At 31.2% G+C, this 22,395-nt stretch overlaps 2 protein-coding genes across 2 annotated transcripts; both read left to right on the plus strand.

Moving 5' to 3' along the window:
• Positions 1–2,414: 2,414 nt before the first annotated feature.
• Positions 2,415–5,010, plus strand: LOC127253305 (eukaryotic translation initiation factor 4B3). Its single transcript, XM_051277826.1, has 2 exons — positions 2,415–3,629; positions 4,605–5,010. The coding sequence occupies exons 1-2, from the start codon at positions 2,497–2,499 to the stop codon at positions 4,660–4,662; spliced, it is 1,191 nt and encodes a 396-aa protein (XP_051133783.1). The 5' UTR covers positions 2,415–2,496; the 3' UTR covers positions 4,663–5,010.
• A 124-nt stretch (positions 5,011–5,134) lies between these two features.
• On the plus strand, positions 5,135–9,519 carry LOC127253320 (uncharacterized). Its single transcript, XM_051277864.1, has 5 exons — positions 5,135–5,704; positions 5,801–5,873; positions 7,726–7,890; positions 7,982–8,453; positions 9,040–9,519. The coding sequence occupies exons 3-5, from the start codon at positions 7,734–7,736 to the stop codon at positions 9,386–9,388; spliced, it is 978 nt and encodes a 325-aa protein (XP_051133821.1). The 5' UTR covers positions 5,135–5,704; positions 5,801–5,873; positions 7,726–7,733; the 3' UTR covers positions 9,389–9,519.
• Positions 9,520–22,395: the final 12,876 nt, after the last annotated feature.

A 22,395-nucleotide genomic window follows, 5' to 3' on the forward strand; every position in this document is an offset into this window, starting at 1 on the left:
AATATGAGCGTATTACTGTAGACTCGGGAATTTAGGTAAAGTATAATTAGTAAGTAATTAAGAAGTGTATTAGTAAAAATAATTATTATTTAGTAAAAATAATTATAGATTAAGATTAAGATAAGTAAATAGTTTAATTAAAATTAAGAAATTTATAAAATTTAAAATTTAAAATGCGATTAAAGTGCATAATTATATTTCCAAAAATAGAAAGGACAAGTTACGTGGGACGAACGAAAATAGAAAATAGGGACAAATTATGTGGGACGGAGGGAGTATAATTTATATACATATATATACTTTCGATACTCTACTATCCATATACACAAATATTATACATATATATATATATATATAATATACCCTGACAGGTTTCACCAGGCAGAAAATGAAGTATAGCCGACAAAGATCATAGGTCCAACTTACCAAATAAGGAATGATGGCCACCCAGACTACCACCACCTTCCGCGTATGGACAAAACCCTCTCGACGTTTGCACTTCAGTCCCTCCTCATTTGCCGAAAGACCCATGTCTCTTCCTATATAAGGGCCTTCATTTCATCAAGAAGAGGGGGGAACGAGCAAGAGAGTCCTTATTCCTTTATGAATTCCAGAAGTATTGAAGGTCTAAGAGTGTTCTATATACTAGTGAAGTTTGAGTAACTAGATTCAGAAGTATTCTACATTCTAGTGAAGTCTGAGTAACTAGATTCAACAACGTTCTAGTGAAGTCTGAGTAACTAGGTACGAGTTGGCAAGTAATCTTTTTGAGTGTTCCAAAGTTCTTACTTCTTAATCTTTGTGAGTCTATATGTCTTAATCAATTTAATTTATGTATAAACTATAAGTTTGTCCAAGTTGTACCAAGTCTAAGTCTGTTTATTTAAGAATGTCATTATGATAAATCATCAGTTTATTCAAAAGATGTTAGCCCGAGTCTATTAAAAATACGACTGGAAAGCTTAAGTCAAGACTGTAATGTTCTCCACAAAAATATTGATTTAAGACTCTAATGCTTACATATTAACACCTTAATTTTAATAATATAACATCCCTTCCCTGCAGACGGGCAAGGCCAGATCAGCAACACTAATTTTTTCTTTCATCTAATTTTATGTACTTTGTATCCTTTTACATTTTTTTACGTATTTTGTATCATTTTATTTATTTATATATATTTTTATTACATAATATATATAAATTATTTATTTATTTATACATATTTCTATATATTTTTATTGTCTACTAACATTTTTATATAATATTATAATTTAATTTTTAAATATTAATCTATATAAAATTTAATAGTATATTAAAAATAGTATAATTTACTATTTTAAAATTTAAAATTTATTCAAAATAACTATATATTGACAGATAATTTTTATTAAATTTAAAATTTAAAATTTTAAAATTTTTAAAAATTTGAATAATATTTAATTATTATTTTTTTAATACTCAATTGTTGATAAAGATAATAAATACCTAATAACGGTATTTTCTTATTCAAGATAATGTGAAAGATAATTAATTTTTATAATACAAACTACAAAGACAATAATAAAGGTAATAAAACTATGATTGTAACACTACTAATAGTAATTTTAAATTAAAATTACTACAAACAGACCTTCTGTCATTAATGATTATTTTATGCCAAAAATAATAAATGGCATCACAAGAAGGTTACCTTTTTTTAATTTTTTTTTAGTTTTATTTGTATTTTTCATTAATAAATAAAAAAGAGTAGAAGTTACCAAAAAATATCCGTAGGATATGGATTTGTTTGTGTGAATTATTAGCGTGTGTTTGTTTGGCGATTGGATTGAATTTACACTGTTCATCCAATTTTTTTCCACTAAAAACATCAAATTAAACACCTATTTTTTATTTTTTATATTATACTAAAAATTAATTTTACATTCAAAACATCACATCAACACCTATTTATATCATATCATACAACTATTCAAATTCAAATTTTTTACTATTGAAATCCCAACTTAAAATCCAAATCCCAGACAAACACACGCTAAGTTGCTTGGATATTTTAAATTTAAATTTTCAAATAAATATATATATTTTAAAAAGGTTATATTCAATCTAATATTTAAATACAAACCAACATTTTTTTTTATTTTTCTTAAAAAATTATACATAAAATTAAACACACCATGCTAATTTGGTAACTTCTTGGCAGCCAATGCTATCATGACAGCTCACCAAATCTAAACAAAAAAAGATATAAGTATCTATAAAGATATAAAACGAAATCGGACCGTCCGTTGCATCAGATTTCTCGCATCCCGTTGGATTATAGCTGGCGACAATCTCAGCCGTCCGATCAAAACTCTTTTAATCATCCTGCGTAGCGCTATAAGTAATCTGACGATTCGCTTCCTAAGTACGCAAAATTCTTTGTAAAAAACCTACGGAGTATACGCACAAATACACCGCCGGAAAACGCACAATCGGAGTTTCTGGAGAGCAGCACGAATGGCGGCAACCGTGAGCGCGTGGGCTAAGCCAGGCGCGTGGGCGTTGGATGCGGAGGAAAACGAGTCGGAGCTTCTGAAGCAGAGCAAGGAGGATGCGGTTGGTAGCGGCAAAGGCGGCGATACGGCGGATTTCCCATCTCTTTCCGCCGCCGCCGCCGTCACAAAGTCAAAGAAGAAGAAGCCGCAGAAACTATCGCTTCAGGAATTCGCGACGTTCGGCGCGGAGAAGCCGGCGGCGTCGTCTCAGCCTAAAGGTTTGACGCCGGACGAACTTATGATGCTTCCTACTGGTCCGCGCCAGCGCACCGCCGAGGAACTCGATCGGAACAAATTAGGCGGCGGATTCAGATCCTACGGCGGCGGATTGAGAGACGAGCAGCCGCGGCGGCAGGGAAGTTTCAATCGCGACGCGAATCGTGAAATTGCGCCCTCTAGGGCTGACGAGATCGATAATTGGGCGGCGGCGAAGAAATCCCCAGGCTTCGATAGGAGAGACAGAGGCGATAGAGGAGGCTTCTTCTCCGACCAATCGCGAGCCGATGAGGTCGATAATTGGGCATCGAACAAAAGCTTTGTTCCCTCTGAACCTCGGAGGTACGATAGAAGGGGAAGCTTCGGATCGGATTCCAACAGCAGCGGCGGGGGCGCAGATTCAAACAATTGGATTAAAAGGAAGGAAGAAGAACGAAGAACAGGCGGAGCTTTCGACAGTCTGAGGCAGAGGAGAGGAGGTTTTGATGGTGCAGATTCCGAAACTTGGGGAAAGAAACCGGAGGAGGCTGCCGGCGCTGGGGGTAGGCCTAGGTTGAATTTGCAGCCGAGGACTGTCCCTGTTAGCAACACGTCGGCGCCGGCGAGCGGCGCGGCTAGTCCAGTGAAGGCTAAGGGAAGTAATCCGTTCGGTGAGGCTAGGCCGAGGGAGGAAGTGCTGAAAGAGAAGGGTCAAGATTGGAAGGAAATTGATGAAAAGCTTGAGTCAAATAAGCTTAAGGAGGTTGTTTCTGCAGGACATTCTGATGGGGCCCCGAAGAGAGGCTTTTGGAGTGGGAATGGGAGAGATGAAATGCGCCAGGAGGCTAAGGCTGTGGGGGCTTGGAGGAGGCCTCCGTCTAGGGGTTCTCGTCCCCAAAGGTAAGTGTTTTTGTTATGTAACTTTACACGAATTTTGGATAACAATGTTGGCTTTCATCACTTGCCTAATTTAATTGTATTGATTGATACATTGTTTCGTATGCATCCACATTCTTGTGTTTTCACTAAGTTTTGGATTTACTTTTGATAGGGATACGATGCTCACATCGGTTTTTGAACTAGTAATGAATATAATACTTTGTTGAATATGTTTGGTTCATGTTAAGTGAAACGATACACTTATTTGTGTAGTCATGATTATAGGATCTGATGGAGTTATATATGTGTATGTATATTAATCTGAGGTTCTTGTTCTTTGGTTTTAAATCTTTTGATCAACCATTGTTTTGATATTATGTTTATAATTCATCCGTTCATATAAATATGTTAGCTTTCTTTGGAATGTTATAGTGGCCTTTTTCCATCTTGGGCAGCTTTATCATTCATTAGACATCAAACGAACATTGTCTGTTAAGAAGGCTGGCTTTCCTTACGTAGTTCGTAGGCTTTGCATAGCTCTTGCTTTTAAATAATTGGCTTGGACATATCGGTAATGCTGTGTTGAAATCGATGGATAATTGCTTGCCACTGCTTTTTCTAGTGATATATGTATTATGTTTTAGATATATATATATATATGTATATCCTGGAGTCTGTAGCGATTGCATTAGTGGGATGTTCTTCTCTGTTTGTATGAATTGTGATTCTGTGTACTTGTTTAATATAACCATCTTTTCATCTGTCCCATTGATTGTTGTGATAAAATAATTTCAAGTGTAGAAACTACAAATTTTAAGAGTAGAAACTACATAGTTAAAGTATACTTAATTTTCACCTCTAAATCTAATTCAGTGGTCATTAAAATTGTGAAATCATGCTGAATGTGTGTGACTTGAAATTTTCTGGATCGAATGTTGATATTATTGTTAGGTTTCGTTGAATTTATCATAACTTCTCTATCTCTCTCTTTCGTAGTGCTGCTGGATCTGAAAGTGCTGGTCCTGAAAATGGGCATACTGAACAGGCTAAATAATCCCCTGGATTTGAAGCGAGCGTTGGTGGGAGAATGGATTGCTCTGGGTTGTTGATGCATCGAAGAAGTTTTGACAGCAGCGGTATAATATAAAAATCTTTTCGATAAAGAAACTGATGTGGTCTACTGATAGGATTTTGGCTTTCCCTTTCATTTCATTTTGGATCGTTGCAGTGCATAATAGAGAGCAATTTTGTTAGACTTACATGTAGATTTACTTCTGTATTGGGTAATTTGTACTTTTGGCGTGGCGACTATTTATATTTCTGTTGAATTCATTCTTCATTGGGTGTGAAACTTTGGATTCCTGAAATGATTATTGTTTGGAACATCGGTAGATGGAGTTTCTGTTATGGAGTTTGCTATTCTACCTTTTTGCTTTTCGCCATGAATTGTTGTTGTGTTGAATATGCATTTTGTTGAATGGTTGTAACTTGTTAGTGCATTTGCTATTTCTAGTAGAGGATGGTTGCTGAATAGGAAAAATCAGCACCCGTAATATATACAAACAAAATACAGTTTTATTATATACAACATATACTGTGAATAATAATTATGTGCTGTATAACAATATGTAGTGTGCTGATATCAAGTATTGTATAAGACTATAGCATTTGTTGTTAGTTCATGTGCTGTCTGATAGCACACCGTGTGTGTGCTGCGGTATATTGTCAGCACAGTGCTGAATTTTAAAATTCAACACTGTAGCCGCCGCCTAAATAAAAACGTGTGTTGTCAGTTCTTATTTGTAGGTGTGTTGTTAGCATTTATAATTCTCTAGTAGTCGAGTTAGTCTATTATTTAGCATGGTAACAATGCCCTTCTAGTATTGTGCGACTCTTTAGCAGTCCAGTTGTGATATTTGTGTTATATTAATATAAATCATGTTGTGTTTTATAATTTAGCACTGCAACAACAGTCTTTTAGTATCGACGACTATTTAGTCGTTTTGTGTTGTAGAAGAAAATTTGCAGCTTTTCATCATCTGTTCTCGACTACATATTTCAGGGAATATGCGGTTTTATAGAACCAAAACACCAAGGTTTAGTTAGATACCATTGTAATTCATGCAAATACTTTGGATCAACTGTTTTACATCTGCTTCATCGACATTTTTTTCGCTTCGTCTACTATTTAGATCCCACATCAGGCGCAGTTTGGTTTCTCAATGCGCTCTCGTTAGGACATGGGAGATGTTTGGAGAAACTGAGGTATTGTACAACGTCTCGAAACCTTTCTGTTCTTGCATCGATCATCTTTTATTCGAAATCTGTGTGTGATTCTGATATGCCTATGGTGTCTTGTTTTGTTGCCTAAGTTTGGAAAAAACAAGAGCGACATTAAATGAAGGGAAGAAGAGGGAAAATAATGCAAAATCAAAATTCGAACAGTGAAAATTATGAGCTGCTATATTTATTTGTGCATCAAAATAATGATAGAGATAATAGGGGTTGGATTAATGGCTAGAGAAGCTAAGCTATAGGTAGACAGTGATGTGATGAAGCACATGTGGTTCTTACTCTAGAACTACTTTCTTGTCTTCCATTAGGCATGACTTTGTACTTAAAAGTCCACAATTACCTATTTATCCAATTATAGCTAAATACAATCAATTAAAAACAAAATACTGCTTTGACATCAATTTGGAAGTTTTGAATTGGAAGTTTTGAATAATTTTAAAAATACTATTACCTCCGTCTCTTTTTAAAGGTCTCGTTTATGTTTTGTTTTTTTGTGTTCATCTTTAAATATTAATTATTATATCAAAATATAGTATAAATTAAAAAAATTGCAAAAATACTTTCATCAGTATTTTATAATAACATTCATAAAAAAAAAATTATACAAATGGTAAGAGTCGGATGGAAGGAGTACTATTTTTCCGTCTTACATCTGGTATATTTATGTTCCTGTATGTTTTACAAGTTATATATATATATATTTAAAAAATAATGAACTGCTTTAATCACTAATTATTTATGGATCATATTTTTTTTTCTAAATTTTCATGTTTAGAGTATAAAATTAAATATTTGAATACGACCCTTTTTTTTTTTTGAAAAATTAATATATATAAATAACATTAAGAGTTCAAAAAATATTTGTATTACTATAGTAGTTTTTTTAAAAATCATAGTATAAAATTTTTATTTTTTATATAAAAAAACGACTTTATTCATTATATAACTATTTTTATGTTACTATTCAATCTTCCAAATTCCTATAAAATACTCCATCCGGATAAGATGAGCATTACTGTAGATATGAAAACTGAGGTAAAGTATAATTAGTAAGTAATTAAAAAATATATTAGAAAAAATAATTATTATTTAGTAAAAATAATTATAAATTAAGATTAAGATTAAATTTTAAATTTTAGAATATAATTAAAGTGTATAATCAATTTTCCAAAAAAAGAAAAAGACAAATTATGTGGATAAACGAAAATAAAAAATAGAAACAAATTATGTGGAACGGAGTGAGTACTACTTAGTTCAAATAACTATTCCAACCGAAAATCAAAATCAAAATTAAAATAAAAAAATTAAAAAATCACAAGGTAAACACCTTATTTTCTAATTTCTACTAAACATAAAATTCAACATATATGTACATCACATCACACATCATTTATGGATTTTTTATTCAATTTTTTATTATTCCAAAAAATTCTATTAAATAAAACTTCTAAAACATATCTAAAAACAACCCAACTTTTTGTCTAAAATTTTAATCTTCTCATCTTCTTGGTTGTTCTTCGACAAATTACAAACACTTTCAAAAAAATGATTAGAACCAAAATCATCCAAAATGATGAATCAAATACCCTTTCGAGTTAATAAATTTTCCCATTTATTACAGACAAGATATCCAAATTATTGCAACCATTTTGGATTGTGATTATTTGCCCTAACAATTCCAGCTGCCCCTTTAATGCCCGTCTCTCTTCTTTCCCTGGTTTTTCAAATTTTTGCAAATCTGTCCATCAATGGATGCAGTTGAACAATGGCATTATATATACATTCTTACATCTCTGTTATTTTCCACTGTCCTGATTTGCAGAATATTCGATGGATTTCCGACACAGTAATCCTCTTGTCCTAGCAGCTCTGGTAATTCTCTCAGCAGCCATTGATGGAGCTCAAGGAGCTGCAATGGTCACCGGAACAGTCTTCTGCGATCAGTGCAGGGACGGCCAAGTCTCCCTTTTCGACTATCCGTTATACGGTAACTTCTTTCAATCTTTAATTATATAACTTCACGAAAACGCTACCACGTGGTATGGAGGAATGATCGATCCTTTTATTTTTTGTTGTAGGTATTAAGGTTGCAATGGCCTGCCCCGGGAGCGACGGGCAGTACACGCTGTGGGGCGAAGAGACGACGAATTGGCTCGGAAACTACGTGCTCCGATTCGACGGCTCGCCGGACCTCAGCCGCTGCTACGCTCAGGTCGCCGGAAACCGCCGCGGAACGAACCGCTGCGGCGCCGTTGCCGGACCCCCGAAGCATCTTCGAATTATTCTAAAATTGTTCGACATGGAAATGTATGCCGTCGATCCGTTGGTGGCGCAGCCGGCTGCCCCGATGCCGTTCTGCCCGAGAACTGCCCGGCCGGGACACTTCCTGCCCGCTAGGCCGGCTCCGCCTGTCCGGATTCCGAATTTGCCGCCGAGAGTTCCGGCGAGGCCCCCGCCGGTTAGGCTCCCGGCATTGCCCCCGCGGCCCCCGCAGCTTCCCCCGTTGCCCCCCTCGCCGCCGGTTCTAGAAGTTTCCGCGTGTTCGTATCGGTAAGTAGTCGATCGGATCATCCATTGGTACAATATGTGTGTATATGCTATACATACAAAAAATTGTATGTATAGATATGTATACATATATGTATAACATTATGTGTGTGTGAGAACTGAACAACTGTTGAGGATCCAAATACATCATCTTCTGCCCACACAAACCATGGGTGTATATATAGATACATGAGTGTGTATCTATATATATTGAATAGAGCAGAGAGATGTTGATGTTGAGGAATTTTTTTTTTTTTTTTTCTCAGTTATTTACAATATTTTTTCTGTCTCAATATAATAGTATTGTTTATAATTTTTGTCCGTTCCAAGACAATGGTCTCATTTCTATAAATAACCATGTCACCATAAAATTATCCTTATTTTTTCATTATTATTTCACAATTACCATTATTTTTTACACTAATATACTCACAGAGGGAAAAAAAGTCATTTATCCTTACTTTTTATCAACTACTAATATAATATCAATATTTTTTAAATCTCGTGTCCAACACAATAAGATTATACTTTTGAGACGGAAGGAGTACTATTATGGCGATAATGTTAATCTTTTGTTTTTTTGTACTAGGCAATGGATGGCGCCGGAGCATCGATGCCATTGGCGAGTGGTGGCGCCGGGCACCAAAGTGGCGGCGGCATTCGGGTTGATCGCCGCACGGAGATACGGCACGGAGATAAGCCTCGAAGAAGCGTTAACAGGCCGGGGGGAGCCGTACAATACGCTTCTAAGGGAAGGGACGACGGCGCTCCTTAATTCTTACAACAGCATCGGGTTTTCTTACCACCCGGTGGCCGTGATCCAGCACATGAACTTGGCGTTGATGGGGTCGAAGCGGCAAGTCCTCCGAACGGCGATGAACTTCATGAAGGCGAACTCCGGCGCCGGAGGGACTTGCCGGCTGACGAAATGCAAGTGATGGATGTAATAGTAGTAGAAGAGATCATATAAATTCATATTGATGCATTCATATTCATGTAATGGATGGGGAGGCAATAGTTAAGTGTGTGTTTGGTTCTTTCTTGTTACATGCTCAAATAGTTGTAATACTATAATAGTATATTCTATAATGTTATTTTATGATATAGATATTTTGTTTTATCCTGTATTAATATAATACAAATACGTACAAAATATAACACCAATTTATATAATGTGTACTATAGTTGATCTTAAAATATAAAGTATATTAATAAATCATAAAGTGTGGGGATGAACTCGTGATCGTGAAATTATGAGTTCAAACTTCGACGTCTTCAGGTTTTGTCTGTCATATATGGTTCGTCTAGTGTGACTTATCTTGTCGGATCTAGTTACAAACTATTAAATTTGACTGAAAGTTCAAACTCGAAAAGTAACAATTAGGGATTCTCACATTGTAAACGCATAATAATAATAATAATAATAATAATAATAATAATAATTCTACATGACACATTGCATCAATTAAATTATTTTATGATATTTCATAGAGGAATTATACGGGCCTAGGGGTCAACTTACCCCAGCCCCAAAATATAAATAATTTTTAAGGAGGGAGATTGCATTATAATACTAATTATTATTTCAATAAATTAAATAATCAAATGATTAATTAATATAACGGATAATTGGTGTGGACTCCTTACAGGTAATGTTTAGTTATAATTCAGTCTCTATTTTAAAACAATTGGTTTGCATTCCCCCCTTTACATATTTAGTTTAATATTAGTCCATATTTTAGATTTTATTCAGTAAAAATTGAATGTACCTCTAAAATATCTTTAAATGCTTCCAAATTTATTTTATATACTTACAATACATTTTGTTTAAATTTGTCCACGTAGTTCCGAATCTCCGGTTTACCAGTTTTCGAACCTCTTGTTACGGTTTATATATTTGTCAAAATGCAAACTGCTGGTTCAAATCGCCGATTTACGATTTCAACCGGCGGTTCAGCCATTATTTTTTCTTTTTAATTTTAAACCTATACACCGGCTGCGATTGTGGATTATAGAATGTTATGGGCGGGCGGCGACAGTTAAGAAGAAGCAGGAGGAAAGAAGAAAAAAAACAAAATTGCAAAAAGAAGAAAATACAAAAAAAAAAAAAAAAAAAAAAAAAAAACGAACCATTGCAACTGTAGCTGCGGTGGAATGTGGAGAGTGGATGTAATTAAAATTACTATATATAATTAAATTGTTATAAAAATAAAAATAAAGATAATATTAATATTAATAAAAATAAATAATTATTAATTATATAATAATAATATACATTATTTTATTTATTTATATTTTAGATTTTGTATTTCTTATCATACAATTATATTTAATTTAAACTATCTTATTATCTAAATACACATCAATTTCTTAAAATTTAATTTTGTTTATGTTAATTTAAAATTTAATTTGATTTAATTACTTAGTAAATTTATTATTTTAATTACTTTTATATTGTAACAATTCTAGCAATTATTATTTATATGATTTTACATAATAAATAAATAATAAATATATTTGAATGAAATTAAAATAGAAAATAATATTTTTGAATAAATTTTTAAATTTAGAAAAACTTAAAAAGGAAAAAAAATATTAAAAATGAATGTACATAAATCGGCGATTCAAACCGTAACCGTCAGTTTTTTAAACCGCAATCGAAACCGTCATTCAGAATGTTCGGTTTCGGTTTGATATTTTGATAAACCGTAACCGACGGTTTGAACTGTTTTGGTGTACCTGATATAACCAGGTTGGAGGTACAACATAGCTGCTCTAGAATACTCACCTGCTTAGCCGAGTCATACCCTATGCTTAGATGCCCTTGACCAAAAATTATTGTGTGCGCTACGATGTGAATTAATATGTAATAGATCTAAAGATTTTCAATTTGTGATAGCAATCATGTACTCTAACAACCAATATAATTTAATTTAGTCACTTATGACTTTATTAGACATCTACTAGTTGAGGTTGGACTATAATAGTACATATCTCATACAGCCTATCCAAGTCATTTTTTACTTGGTTAACCATTCATAATAAATATGTGTTGTTTACCTTTTCTGACAATTTGAGGTGTCACAGGAAGACTATGATAATGAACGCATCCTTAGTTACCGTCAACAAATGAATATTTTGAACAAAAAAATGATTGTTCTCCAACCACATGTTATTGGAGCATATATACTCTTTACTGAAGCATACGAGACTATTATTATAAGTAGTTAAGATCCGCCCTAGGGTATGTCGATATTTTATGTAGGTACATAAGAAATGTGATCTGGGTACAAACACCTACATGCGAGGTATAAATAATGGTTTCTTAGGTATTATTTGTGTATTATCAGGTATCTTCAAGTGTAGTTAATTTCAGTCATTTTAATGGAGAGAGCCAATTCGCATACTTGGTGAGAACACTTCTTCTCTCAGCCTTGGTGAACTAAATGTTTTTGTGTGTGTTACGGTGTGGATTACTACGCAATATGTCTAAAAAATAATCAATTTGTGAGAGTAGTGATGCATGAGTAACAACCAACAAACTTAACGTCATTTCTTACTTGTTTGGCCATATATAGTAATTATGTGTTCTTTTCTTTACTTACATGTCAGGGAGTCGTGAGAACACAATAATGATGAATTTATCTCTGGTTACTAAGAGCAATTGAATATGTTGAACCAAACACGATCCATTTTTCCAACCATATATAACCAGGGCATATATACGCGTTAGCGGAGCATATGACTTTATGTTGCAAGTACATAACAATTACACTAGGGTATATCTTTAGTGCACATATGCAATAATATCCTCGAGGTACAAACACCGGTAGTCAATGTATAATTGGTGGTTAATTAAATATTATATATAGCTGTAGGTATTTTAAAATGTAGTTGATATCAATCAATTTCCAAACGAAGAAGACAATTAAAGCACTCCGTGAGACCACTACCTCTATCAGTGGGATATATGCATGAATGTTAAACTGATATATGCATAAATGTTAAAATGGTGTATGCATAAATGTTTAGAATGTGTATTTAAATAATTTATTTTTTTATATATTTACTTTTTAGGTGTATTGTTATAATTAGAATTGTTTAATAACACAAAAAAATTGTCTCTATCTGTTTTTATTAGTTCTTTTAAAGAGTTAATTTACTTTTTTAATAAAATTATATTTATATTTATTTTATTTTCACGTTTTAGAATAAAAAAAATATTAGTAAAGATTAAAAAAAAAATTATACAAAATTATGACCTGTATATTTAATATAAATCTTTGATAGGAAAAATTATTTAGTTTTATTTTCTTATAAATTTTATTTTCTATAAAATAAGGATTTGTTTGTTTTTTGAAAAAATTTCAAAATATTTTTCTACAAAAATTAATATATTTACGCACACTCATGATATTTATATTATCTATATATTTTTTTTTTATATTTCACATAAAAAAAAATTCCTTCAAATCAAAACACAAAACAAACGAACCCTAACCTTTATACATAGTAAGTATTTAAAATATATAAAATACTATAAATAAATTTTATTACTAGTATTAATATTTAAAAAAAATTCTATCTTATATATAGGATTTTAAATATTTGATAGAATAATTATATATATAGATAGATAGATATTTATTGTGATAATATTCTATTGAATCATATGATAAAGTTTATATTATGTATAATATTTTTATAATATTTACGTAATATTTTATGCTTCCTCCGTCCCAAAAAAGTTGTATTATTTTTCCATTTTCGTTTATCCCAAAACAATTGTCTTATTTCCTTTATTTAATAACCGTGGTCTCCACTTTATAACAAAATTATTTTTACTTTTCCAAACTACCCATAATTATTACTCTAACCTACTTTTAAAATCCTTAAAAAAGCAAGAAATTTTTAGTCTTTTACATTCTACTTTATACCCCACTTTCAATTAAATACTATTATTTCTTAATTTCCGTGTCAACATCCAATAAGACATCTCTTTTGGGACGGAGGGAGTATTATATTAAATATAATTATGAATTTTGTACAAAAATAATATAAATTATTAATATCAAATTTTTTCATTTTATAGGTAGAATTAAAAGAGTAAGTAAACTCATATTGATAAAATGATATATATAATCATTGTTGTATTTAAAATCTATATATTTAATTTTCTATTGCAATTTTTTTTAATATAAATGTGTAACTTCTATTGATTGAATGAATATATATATATATACATATCATGATTTTATTTCAATTCTACGTACTAATTTTGAATTGTATTTCAATAAATTAGTCACATTATAATTTTTACATTATGTATATTTTATTTTACAATTAGATTCCGATAATACAATAATATTAGTGCAAATTTAGAAATCTCAATGAATATGAATAAATTTGAGGGGAAATAAGAGCGATTGATTGCTTGAAGGAGGAAAAATTTCAATATACTGGGGTACATGAACGAGAATGACGGGTATATGATTTTCTTTGGGATATGAGAAGAATGTAGTTGTTTTTTTTTTTTTTTTTTTTTCATTCCATAATAAAACGTAATTATAATTATTTATTATTATTATTATTATTTTTTAAATACACATACAAAAGTACACAAAACATAAATAAAGGTATATCAGTAGAACAATTTAGGTAGACCGAGACGTAGTATAGGTAGAGTGGAATGTGCTATAAGTATATAAAAAAATGTTAAAAGTATTTAAATATATTTTAAGGGTACATCATATTTATACTATACTATTTAATGAAAAAATAAAAAAAATAGGGATAAAATTTAAATCAATAATGAAAAGGAGAGAGTGAGATCAACTTTTTAATAATAGGGACTGAATATAAATTCTACACTACTGACAAGGAGTGCAGACCAATTCTCCCTTAATATAATGTTTATGTTGATAGATTAAACAATAGATAAAATTATATTATATTTACTTTGTTAGATTATATGACATGATTAATTTTTTTTACCCAAAATATCCTTCATAATCATATTATAAATTATATAATTTGTTTTATATATTTTTTCTTTCTAAATATAGCAATATAATATATAATAATTCATTAAAATTTAATTTTGATATCATTATGATATGTATATAATTTGATATAATATTTTTTTATTATAAATTAAATATATTAATTTTATTTTCAAAATTTATAAATTAATTTTTAGCAATATAATATCTCTCATTCTTCTCACTTTCTATTTGTTGATTAAGATGAAAAAAATTATACTTCATCCGTTCCATAAGTAAATATTCATTATTTTTTTGTACATAATTTTATAAATATTAGTATTATATTGAGATATAGTAGGAATAAAATAGAAATGACTAAAATAACTTTATTAGTATGTGTGATATAAAGATAATGACATTTGTGTAATATATTGTAGGTTATAAGAGTATTTGTAATGTTAGGTAGATAGTACATTTACTAAAAAAGGAAATGAATACTTTGTTATGGGACGGACTAAAATGAAAAATGGAACTTTGTTATGGGACGAAGGGAGTAATTACTTTTCAAATAAATTCAAAATAAATTTTAAAATAAATATTAAACAAAAATATTATTATTATACTTATATAAAATAAATTTAATATTTTTCGCTATATTTTTTATCAAATAAATTATTACAAACACTGATGTTTCTAACAAAATTGTTTCAACAAACTCATATTACTAATGTATAAGTCATTGATATTTTTATACATTCAAATATGTTCGATACTTTTATATATATATATATATGGTGAATTGCCATAAAAGAAAAACTACGCAATGTGCAAAAAAAAAAAAAAAAAACTGCAATCGGAAAATTCAAGCGGATGAAAATCAATACTGCGTGATCTTGTTGTACGGCAAGCGGGACTTGGCTGGGATGCCGACACAGAGGTAGTAGTTGCCAGTGAAGCCCGTAAAACTGCTTGGTTATCGGTACCACCCCTGATCCCAAAATATAATTAACGTAGAGAAACGACGTAGTGTCTAAGTGATACCCACTGTGGACTTGCAGGCCCACCTCGGGAACGGTCATTTACTGACCCGTCCATTTGCCCACTTTGACTTTTGTCACGAAATATTCAACAGCCATTACGCGACTGGGAAGGCCGGCCAATCAAATTGTGCCCCTCCCCTCGGCATGGAACCCGTGTCCGCTGGCCCATCTAACGTCAGAGTGGATTGATTTTCCGATCCACATATCTATAGACAGTGTTTTTGTTCAATCCAAAAAAAGTTATAATATCATAAAATTTGAGATACCATTGTCGGGAAGCTTGTTTAAGCTTGTATATTAATTTCTTAAGTTTACATACCATATTTTTCTTTCCTTCGATGGAAAAGCCTTTAAGTTGTTCCATTATAAATTTTCTCATCCAAATTTTCATTTAAAAAGGCTATCTTCACATTCATTTGGCGTCATTCTAAATCATAATAAACCACCAAAGACATGATAATTCTAAACAAATCTTAAATGTCTCTTTATAATCAACACCATTTTTCTGAGTAAAACCCTTGGCAACAAGTCTAGGCTTGTATCTTTCGATGTTGCCATTTAATTCACATTTGGTCTTGAATACCCATTTACACCCGACTCGTTTACAACCTTCAGGAAACTTGACAAGGTCCCAGACATTATTATGTTTCATACACTTTAACTCATCATTCATGGCATCTAACCACTTATTAGAATTATCACTTTCCATGGCATGTGAAAACGAAACTGGATCATCATTGAGCCTTAAATCACATCCAAACTTTTGTAGGTATACCATGTAATAATTGGAAATAGAAAGATGTATTTGTCTTTTAGACCTTCTTAATGATATTTCACATGGCTCATCTATTGTAAGTCCATTATTTTCATTTTGGGTCAATAGATCGTTAATTTGTTGTCCGTGTCTAGTGTTAGGAGATTCAACAACAAGAGAGACAACAACATTGTTAGGATTCAGTGGTACATGAATGTGTACCCTAACTTCTTGAATGCCAACTTTTCGAGGTTCTTGACTCCTACTAACTTCACCATTCTCAATGAACTTTTCATTTAAAGCTTCAATAATTCTTGTACTATGATTAGAACAATAAAACTTATAACCTTTAGACTTGTCGAAATAACCAATGAAAAAACCAATGATCGTTCTTGAGTCTAATTTTCTTTCATGTGGATTATAATCTCTTATCTCTGCCGGGCAACCCCAATATGCAAGTGCCTCAAACTAGGTTTTCCAACCAGTCCACATCTCAAAGTAAGTTTTAGGAACTATTTTACTAGGAATCCTGTTTAATAAGTATATAACAGTTTTAAGTGCATACATCCACAACAATATGGGTAGTGAAGAATTACAAAGCATACTCCTAACCATATCCAAGAGAGTTCGATTACGCCTTTCAGCTACACTATTTTGTTATGGTGTACCAGGCGTAGTGTATTGAACACATATGCCACGTCTTTCAAGAAATTTGGCAAACAAACCTGGGTATTGACCCGATTCATTATATTTTCCATAGTATTCATTGCCTCTATCAGATATGATGATTTTTACTTTTCTATCTAGTTTTCTTTCAACCCCATTAATAAACACTTCTAGAGCGTCTACTAACTAAGATTTCTCATGTAATAGATAGACATAACCATAACGTGAAAAATTATCGCTAAAGGTGATGAAATATTTTTCTTTTCCAAAAAAAGATACATCAAAAGGTATGCAAATATTAGTGTGTATCATTTTAAGAAGTTGTGTGCTTCTTGTGGCACATTTTTTTTGTGTTTTGTTTGTTTTCCTTTTATACAATTCACACAAATACCAAGATCAGTGAAATCTAAATCCAAAATGATTTCATTCTTCACTAATCTCATAATTATTTCTTCGGAAGCATGCCCCAAACGTTTGTGCCACAAGTAAGCAGAGTTTTCATTCACTAAACCACGTTTAGTTCCAATATCATGATGCAGGGTTAAAAGGGTTTCAACAAAGAGGTTATCAAGGTCAAATTTGTAAAGACCACTATCAATGACACTTGAAACAATGAGATGATTGTGTTTGAATAAAGTGAAACAACAATTACCAAAATTAAATGAATATCCAACATAATCGAGTTTAGAAACAAAAACCAAGTTGCGAGAAATATAAGGTACTACATAAAGAGTTTTAAATAAATCTAAATGGTTCAAGAATCTAAGATTGAACGGTAGGCCACTATGGCTTCGATGGTAGCTTTGACTCGATTCCCCATAAAAATAAATCTTTTATTTGACTTTGTGGTTTGGATCGTAAGAAATCCTTGCAAGGACTTGGAAATATAAGTGGTACAACTAGAATCAATCCACCAAGTATTATGAGAAAATTCAATTAAAATTTATTCAAAACATACAAAAGCATTAGTACCTTTATTTTCGAACCATGTCTTTCGTTTCAGACAATCTCTTTGAAAGTGTTTGGGTTTTCCACAAAAGCGACTTGACATTATTGAGTTCCCTCTTCGGGGCTTGGACAGACGATGCATTCATTTCAATGGTCCATGCTTGCCCTTCCCTTTCTTGTTCCTAGCTCTCTTACGAGCTCTTTGATTGGTAGCAAGATTAATTGAATGAGAGCCCTATTCTTAACTCATGTTTCCTACTGAACTAGCTTACTGTGAAGTTCATTCACATTCCATTTGTCTTTCATGGTGTTATAGTTCATTTGGAATAAACATACTCAGGGGGCAGTGAATTTAAGATAAACTGCACCAGAAAGTTGTCATCCACTGTCATCCCTAAGGACTTCAGTCTTGCTTTCAGATTCATTATTTTGATGACATGCTCATGAATGGATCGCGAACCATCAAACTTCATGGTGCTTAGTGAAGCCATTAGTATCCCAGCAAGAGACTTATGTGCAGTTTGAGAGTGTTCTCCAACTGCTTTAATAAATTCCTTAGCATTTTCAATTTTATGAAATGTAGACTTTATGTTGCTTTCTATACTCTTCCACATAAGCATCAAAGTTAATATGTTCGATCTCTCCCAAGCATTATAGAGAGATTTTTCACCTTCACTGCTAGTATCAGTAATAGCAAAAGGCTTTGCAACATGTAATGCTAGGCCAAGACATAAAACACCAAGTTGAAACTGAATGTGTTCACACCATTCGGGATAGTTGAGCCCATTGAACACATCAGCACAAGAGCAGATAACGCGTGAGAATGTAGCGAAGCGGTCACAGGAACTGAAAATTAAAATAATTGAGATATATTATTTGTAAAGGTGCAATGCTAAATTAATTGATTTTATATGAAAAACTTGATAATAAATTCGAACAAAAAGAATTTTCTAAATATTGCTCGTAGTGAAGCGAACCAAAGAAAGAGAACACAAAAATACAAAGAAATATTTGAGACTCAGCCCCTAGCACACTCTTATTGTTAGAAAGAAACGGCGAGGAGGCTTCCTCAGCCCAGCGTGGCCAAACAGTCGAGAACAGCCCCAAATCTCACCAAAATCGAACAAACCCTAACTAAATCGATCGATCCCTCACTATCGTTAGAATTTCACGAATCTACGGTAATATCTCACCAATCACACTAACAAGCCTCAACTATTACAATCTTTGGAACAATCGCACACAAATCCCTATCGAGCTACCCATATGAGCGAACAGATGAAAATAATGAGTTGGAGAAGAGATCACGTTCATAGAGAAAGGAAGAATCTGGAGTGAAATACAGCCGCGGTGCAATACATAGGCATATACACATATCAAACCCTAAATCAGATCATATGGTACACATAATATCACAAGATCGAACGGTCGAAATTCATCGATGGTGAAAAGTGAGCCATGAATTGGACTAGGCCAACAATCGGGCCAAGGCAGCTTATGTGGTTGAACAAAAATACACAAGGCCTCAAAACATATCATGGGCCAACCCAACATAATACAAATTTTATTTTAATATATTCCATAATAAATGACACATTTTTATATTTGGTAAAACTTACTAATCTAAATTATACTTAATAAATATAAATCAACTCAATAAACTTTATAGCATATAACATCATAACGCACTCAAAACTCTTTAATTTTTTTATCTCTCCTCAATAAACACATATTTATCTATATATAAAACGCTTCATCTTTTATAAAATTAATATATATTAATTATAAATAAATAAAAATATTTTTTATTTATATGTATTAGATAAAGTATATTATATATAAAATGATATCCACATTATATATTTTTTTATTAAAATGTCATTTTTACGATATTTAAATTCATATTCTATATTTATTTTAATTACATATTAATTTTATTTTAAAATTATTAGCAATACTTTTAAAAAAATAATAAATAATATTATAACTTATTACTATTAATCTATTAATATTATTATTTTAAAAAATCAAATCAAATTCAATTATATATATTATTTTTAAATGATGAGATTCGTCGTATTAAAATGAACAAAGAAAAGTAATATAACAAAAAATTTCTATGTGGTTTTTTAATTTCTCTGAAAATTTAAAATTTTATAAAAGAAAAAAACTACTTGTAGTTTCTAAAATATTGCACATTTTTCGTCTTTCTAAATTTGACTAGATACGTTAAATTTTATCATATTTAACCGTTATATCTTTATTTATATATTTTTAAATTTATTTCTCTCTCTTGCTCTTCTTTCTTCTTTTTTTTCTCCTTAATCGCACCGGATTGTTCTTTCTTCCATCCTCTCTTCTCTAAATTCTTCTTCACACACGTACTAGGCTTGTTCTCTTTTTTTTTTTTTCCATTTTTTTTTTCTTTCCCAATTTTTCTTCATGCGGTCGCAGCCCTACTCGATTCTTTCTTTTCTTTTTTTTTTTTTTCCAATATTTTTTCCTTCTTCTTTATCTCAAATTCTTCTTTAAAGAATGAAGAATTGGAAAAGAATGAGAAGAGAAAGAAAACGGCGGACAAAAGCGGATGTAGAAGAGAAAGAGAAAAAAAGAAAAGAAGGGGAAGAAGAAGATAAAGATAAAGAGGAAGAAGCCGGCTGGACCAGAAGAGCCACAACAGGTTTTTTTTTTTTCAATTTTCTTTCTTCTTTCTTTTCTCTTTTTCTCCAATTTTACTTTATTTTATTTTTCCTCCCCAATTCTTCTTTCTTCCCCGATTCTTCTTCACGCCGCTGCAACCAGCGGTACCATGTTCTTTCCCTTCTTCTTTTTCCTTCTTGTTCTTCACAGTTTCCACCGGTTTGAATCCGGTTTCTATTTGAACCGTAACTGCCGGTTCAAGAACCGAAAAACCGGCAGTTTGGAACCAGATGGGCAAATTTGAATGTCAAATTAATTTCTTAGATTTGTGAGTATGGTGAAATAGAGGAAGAAATCGACAATGAGCAATAACTTACACATTTCCGTCTCCATCTTCATATCCGATCGATTAATTGTGTTATAAATTTGAGATCGATTTCAAATTTGTTTGTGTTTAACGGGTTTAAAATGAAAGAAAAAATGAATTGCGATTAAATTTTAAAAGTATAAAGAAGAAGAATAAGGAAGAAGAAGAATGAGGAAGAAAAGCTATTGTAAAAAGTATCATTATGGTATTGTAGTAATTTTATACATAAATATATCAGTTTATGGACAAAAAATTGCATTTCAGGCTCATGACATACAACCTCCGTTAAATCATAACGGAAGAGGGATTTTTGCAACATTTTGGAAACCACAAGTAAATTTAAGTAAATTTTTTGGAATTTCAGAACTACGAGGAATTTTCAACAAATTCGGGAATCACAATAAATTTTTTTGCTATTTTGTTAAAAAAAAAAAAAAATCATTGAAGAAAAACTCAAATAAATTATATTATGTTATATTATATTATTATTATTAAATAGTGGATTCCACAATAATAAAAATCTTAAAGAAATAAAAGAAAATTGAAAAGTCAACAAGCAGCGAAATAATTTCGTCTCCAATACAATACTATGAAATTAGATATTAGATTAGATTTTTACTCTACTTACTAAATATAAAAAGTTAGTAATAGTTTTTAATCGACATAGAAATACTAAATATATTTATAAATAATAGAGAATATATAGATATGTGTGTGCATATATTCAAATATATAGTTATGTGTGCAAAAAAAAAATAAATAAATAAATAAAAAAAGTGTTGCTTTGATCCATATTTAACGTTACGTAATATACTAAGGTTGTGTTTGTTTGGGTTTGGATTTTAAGTTGGAATTTGAATAATAAAAATTTTGAATTGAAATAATGGTATAATGTGATATAAATAGGTGTTCATATGATATTTTTAAATTTTAGTATAATTTAAAATATAAAAAATAGGTGTTTTATTTAATATTTTTTGAGGAAAAATTTGAATAAATAGTGAATTTTGGGTAAAATCTCTCAAACAAACACACCCTAACAAAATTGAAAAATGAATTGTCCTATGTCATGTCTGCCACACATGTTTTTTTATTCTAGATTTATCTTGTTGGACCTAGTTGACAGACTATTAGGTTCGGCCTGACGTTTATCCAAAATGCATCCTGAAAGTAGTGGCGACAGATCCCCAAATTATAAAAGAAAAAAAATATTGAATTGTGTATTTATTTTTATAGTCTTATCTGCCACACATGTTCGTCTAGTGTGATTAGTCTTGTCGGACTTAGTTGACAGACTACAGGTCCCCAAATTATAAAAAAAAAAAAAAATTGAATTGTGTATTTATTTTTTAGTTCAAATAAAAAAATTATTGTTATTTTTTTCAATAAATATATATATATTTTACAATAAAATACTATTAAGATAACTAAATACTTTAATTTAGATTAAAAAATATAAAATATAGAGTTTAAAATGTAATTAAAGTGTATAATTATATTTTAAAAAAGAAAGAACAAATTACTTAGGATGAACAAAAATAGAAAA

Source organism: Andrographis paniculata, unplaced genomic scaffold, assembly GCF_009805555.1.
Source record: "Andrographis paniculata isolate CXL003 unplaced genomic scaffold, ASM980555v1 Contig12END, whole genome shotgun sequence".
In the NCBI taxonomy this organism is placed as follows: Eukaryota; Viridiplantae; Streptophyta; class Magnoliopsida; order Lamiales; family Acanthaceae; genus Andrographis; species Andrographis paniculata.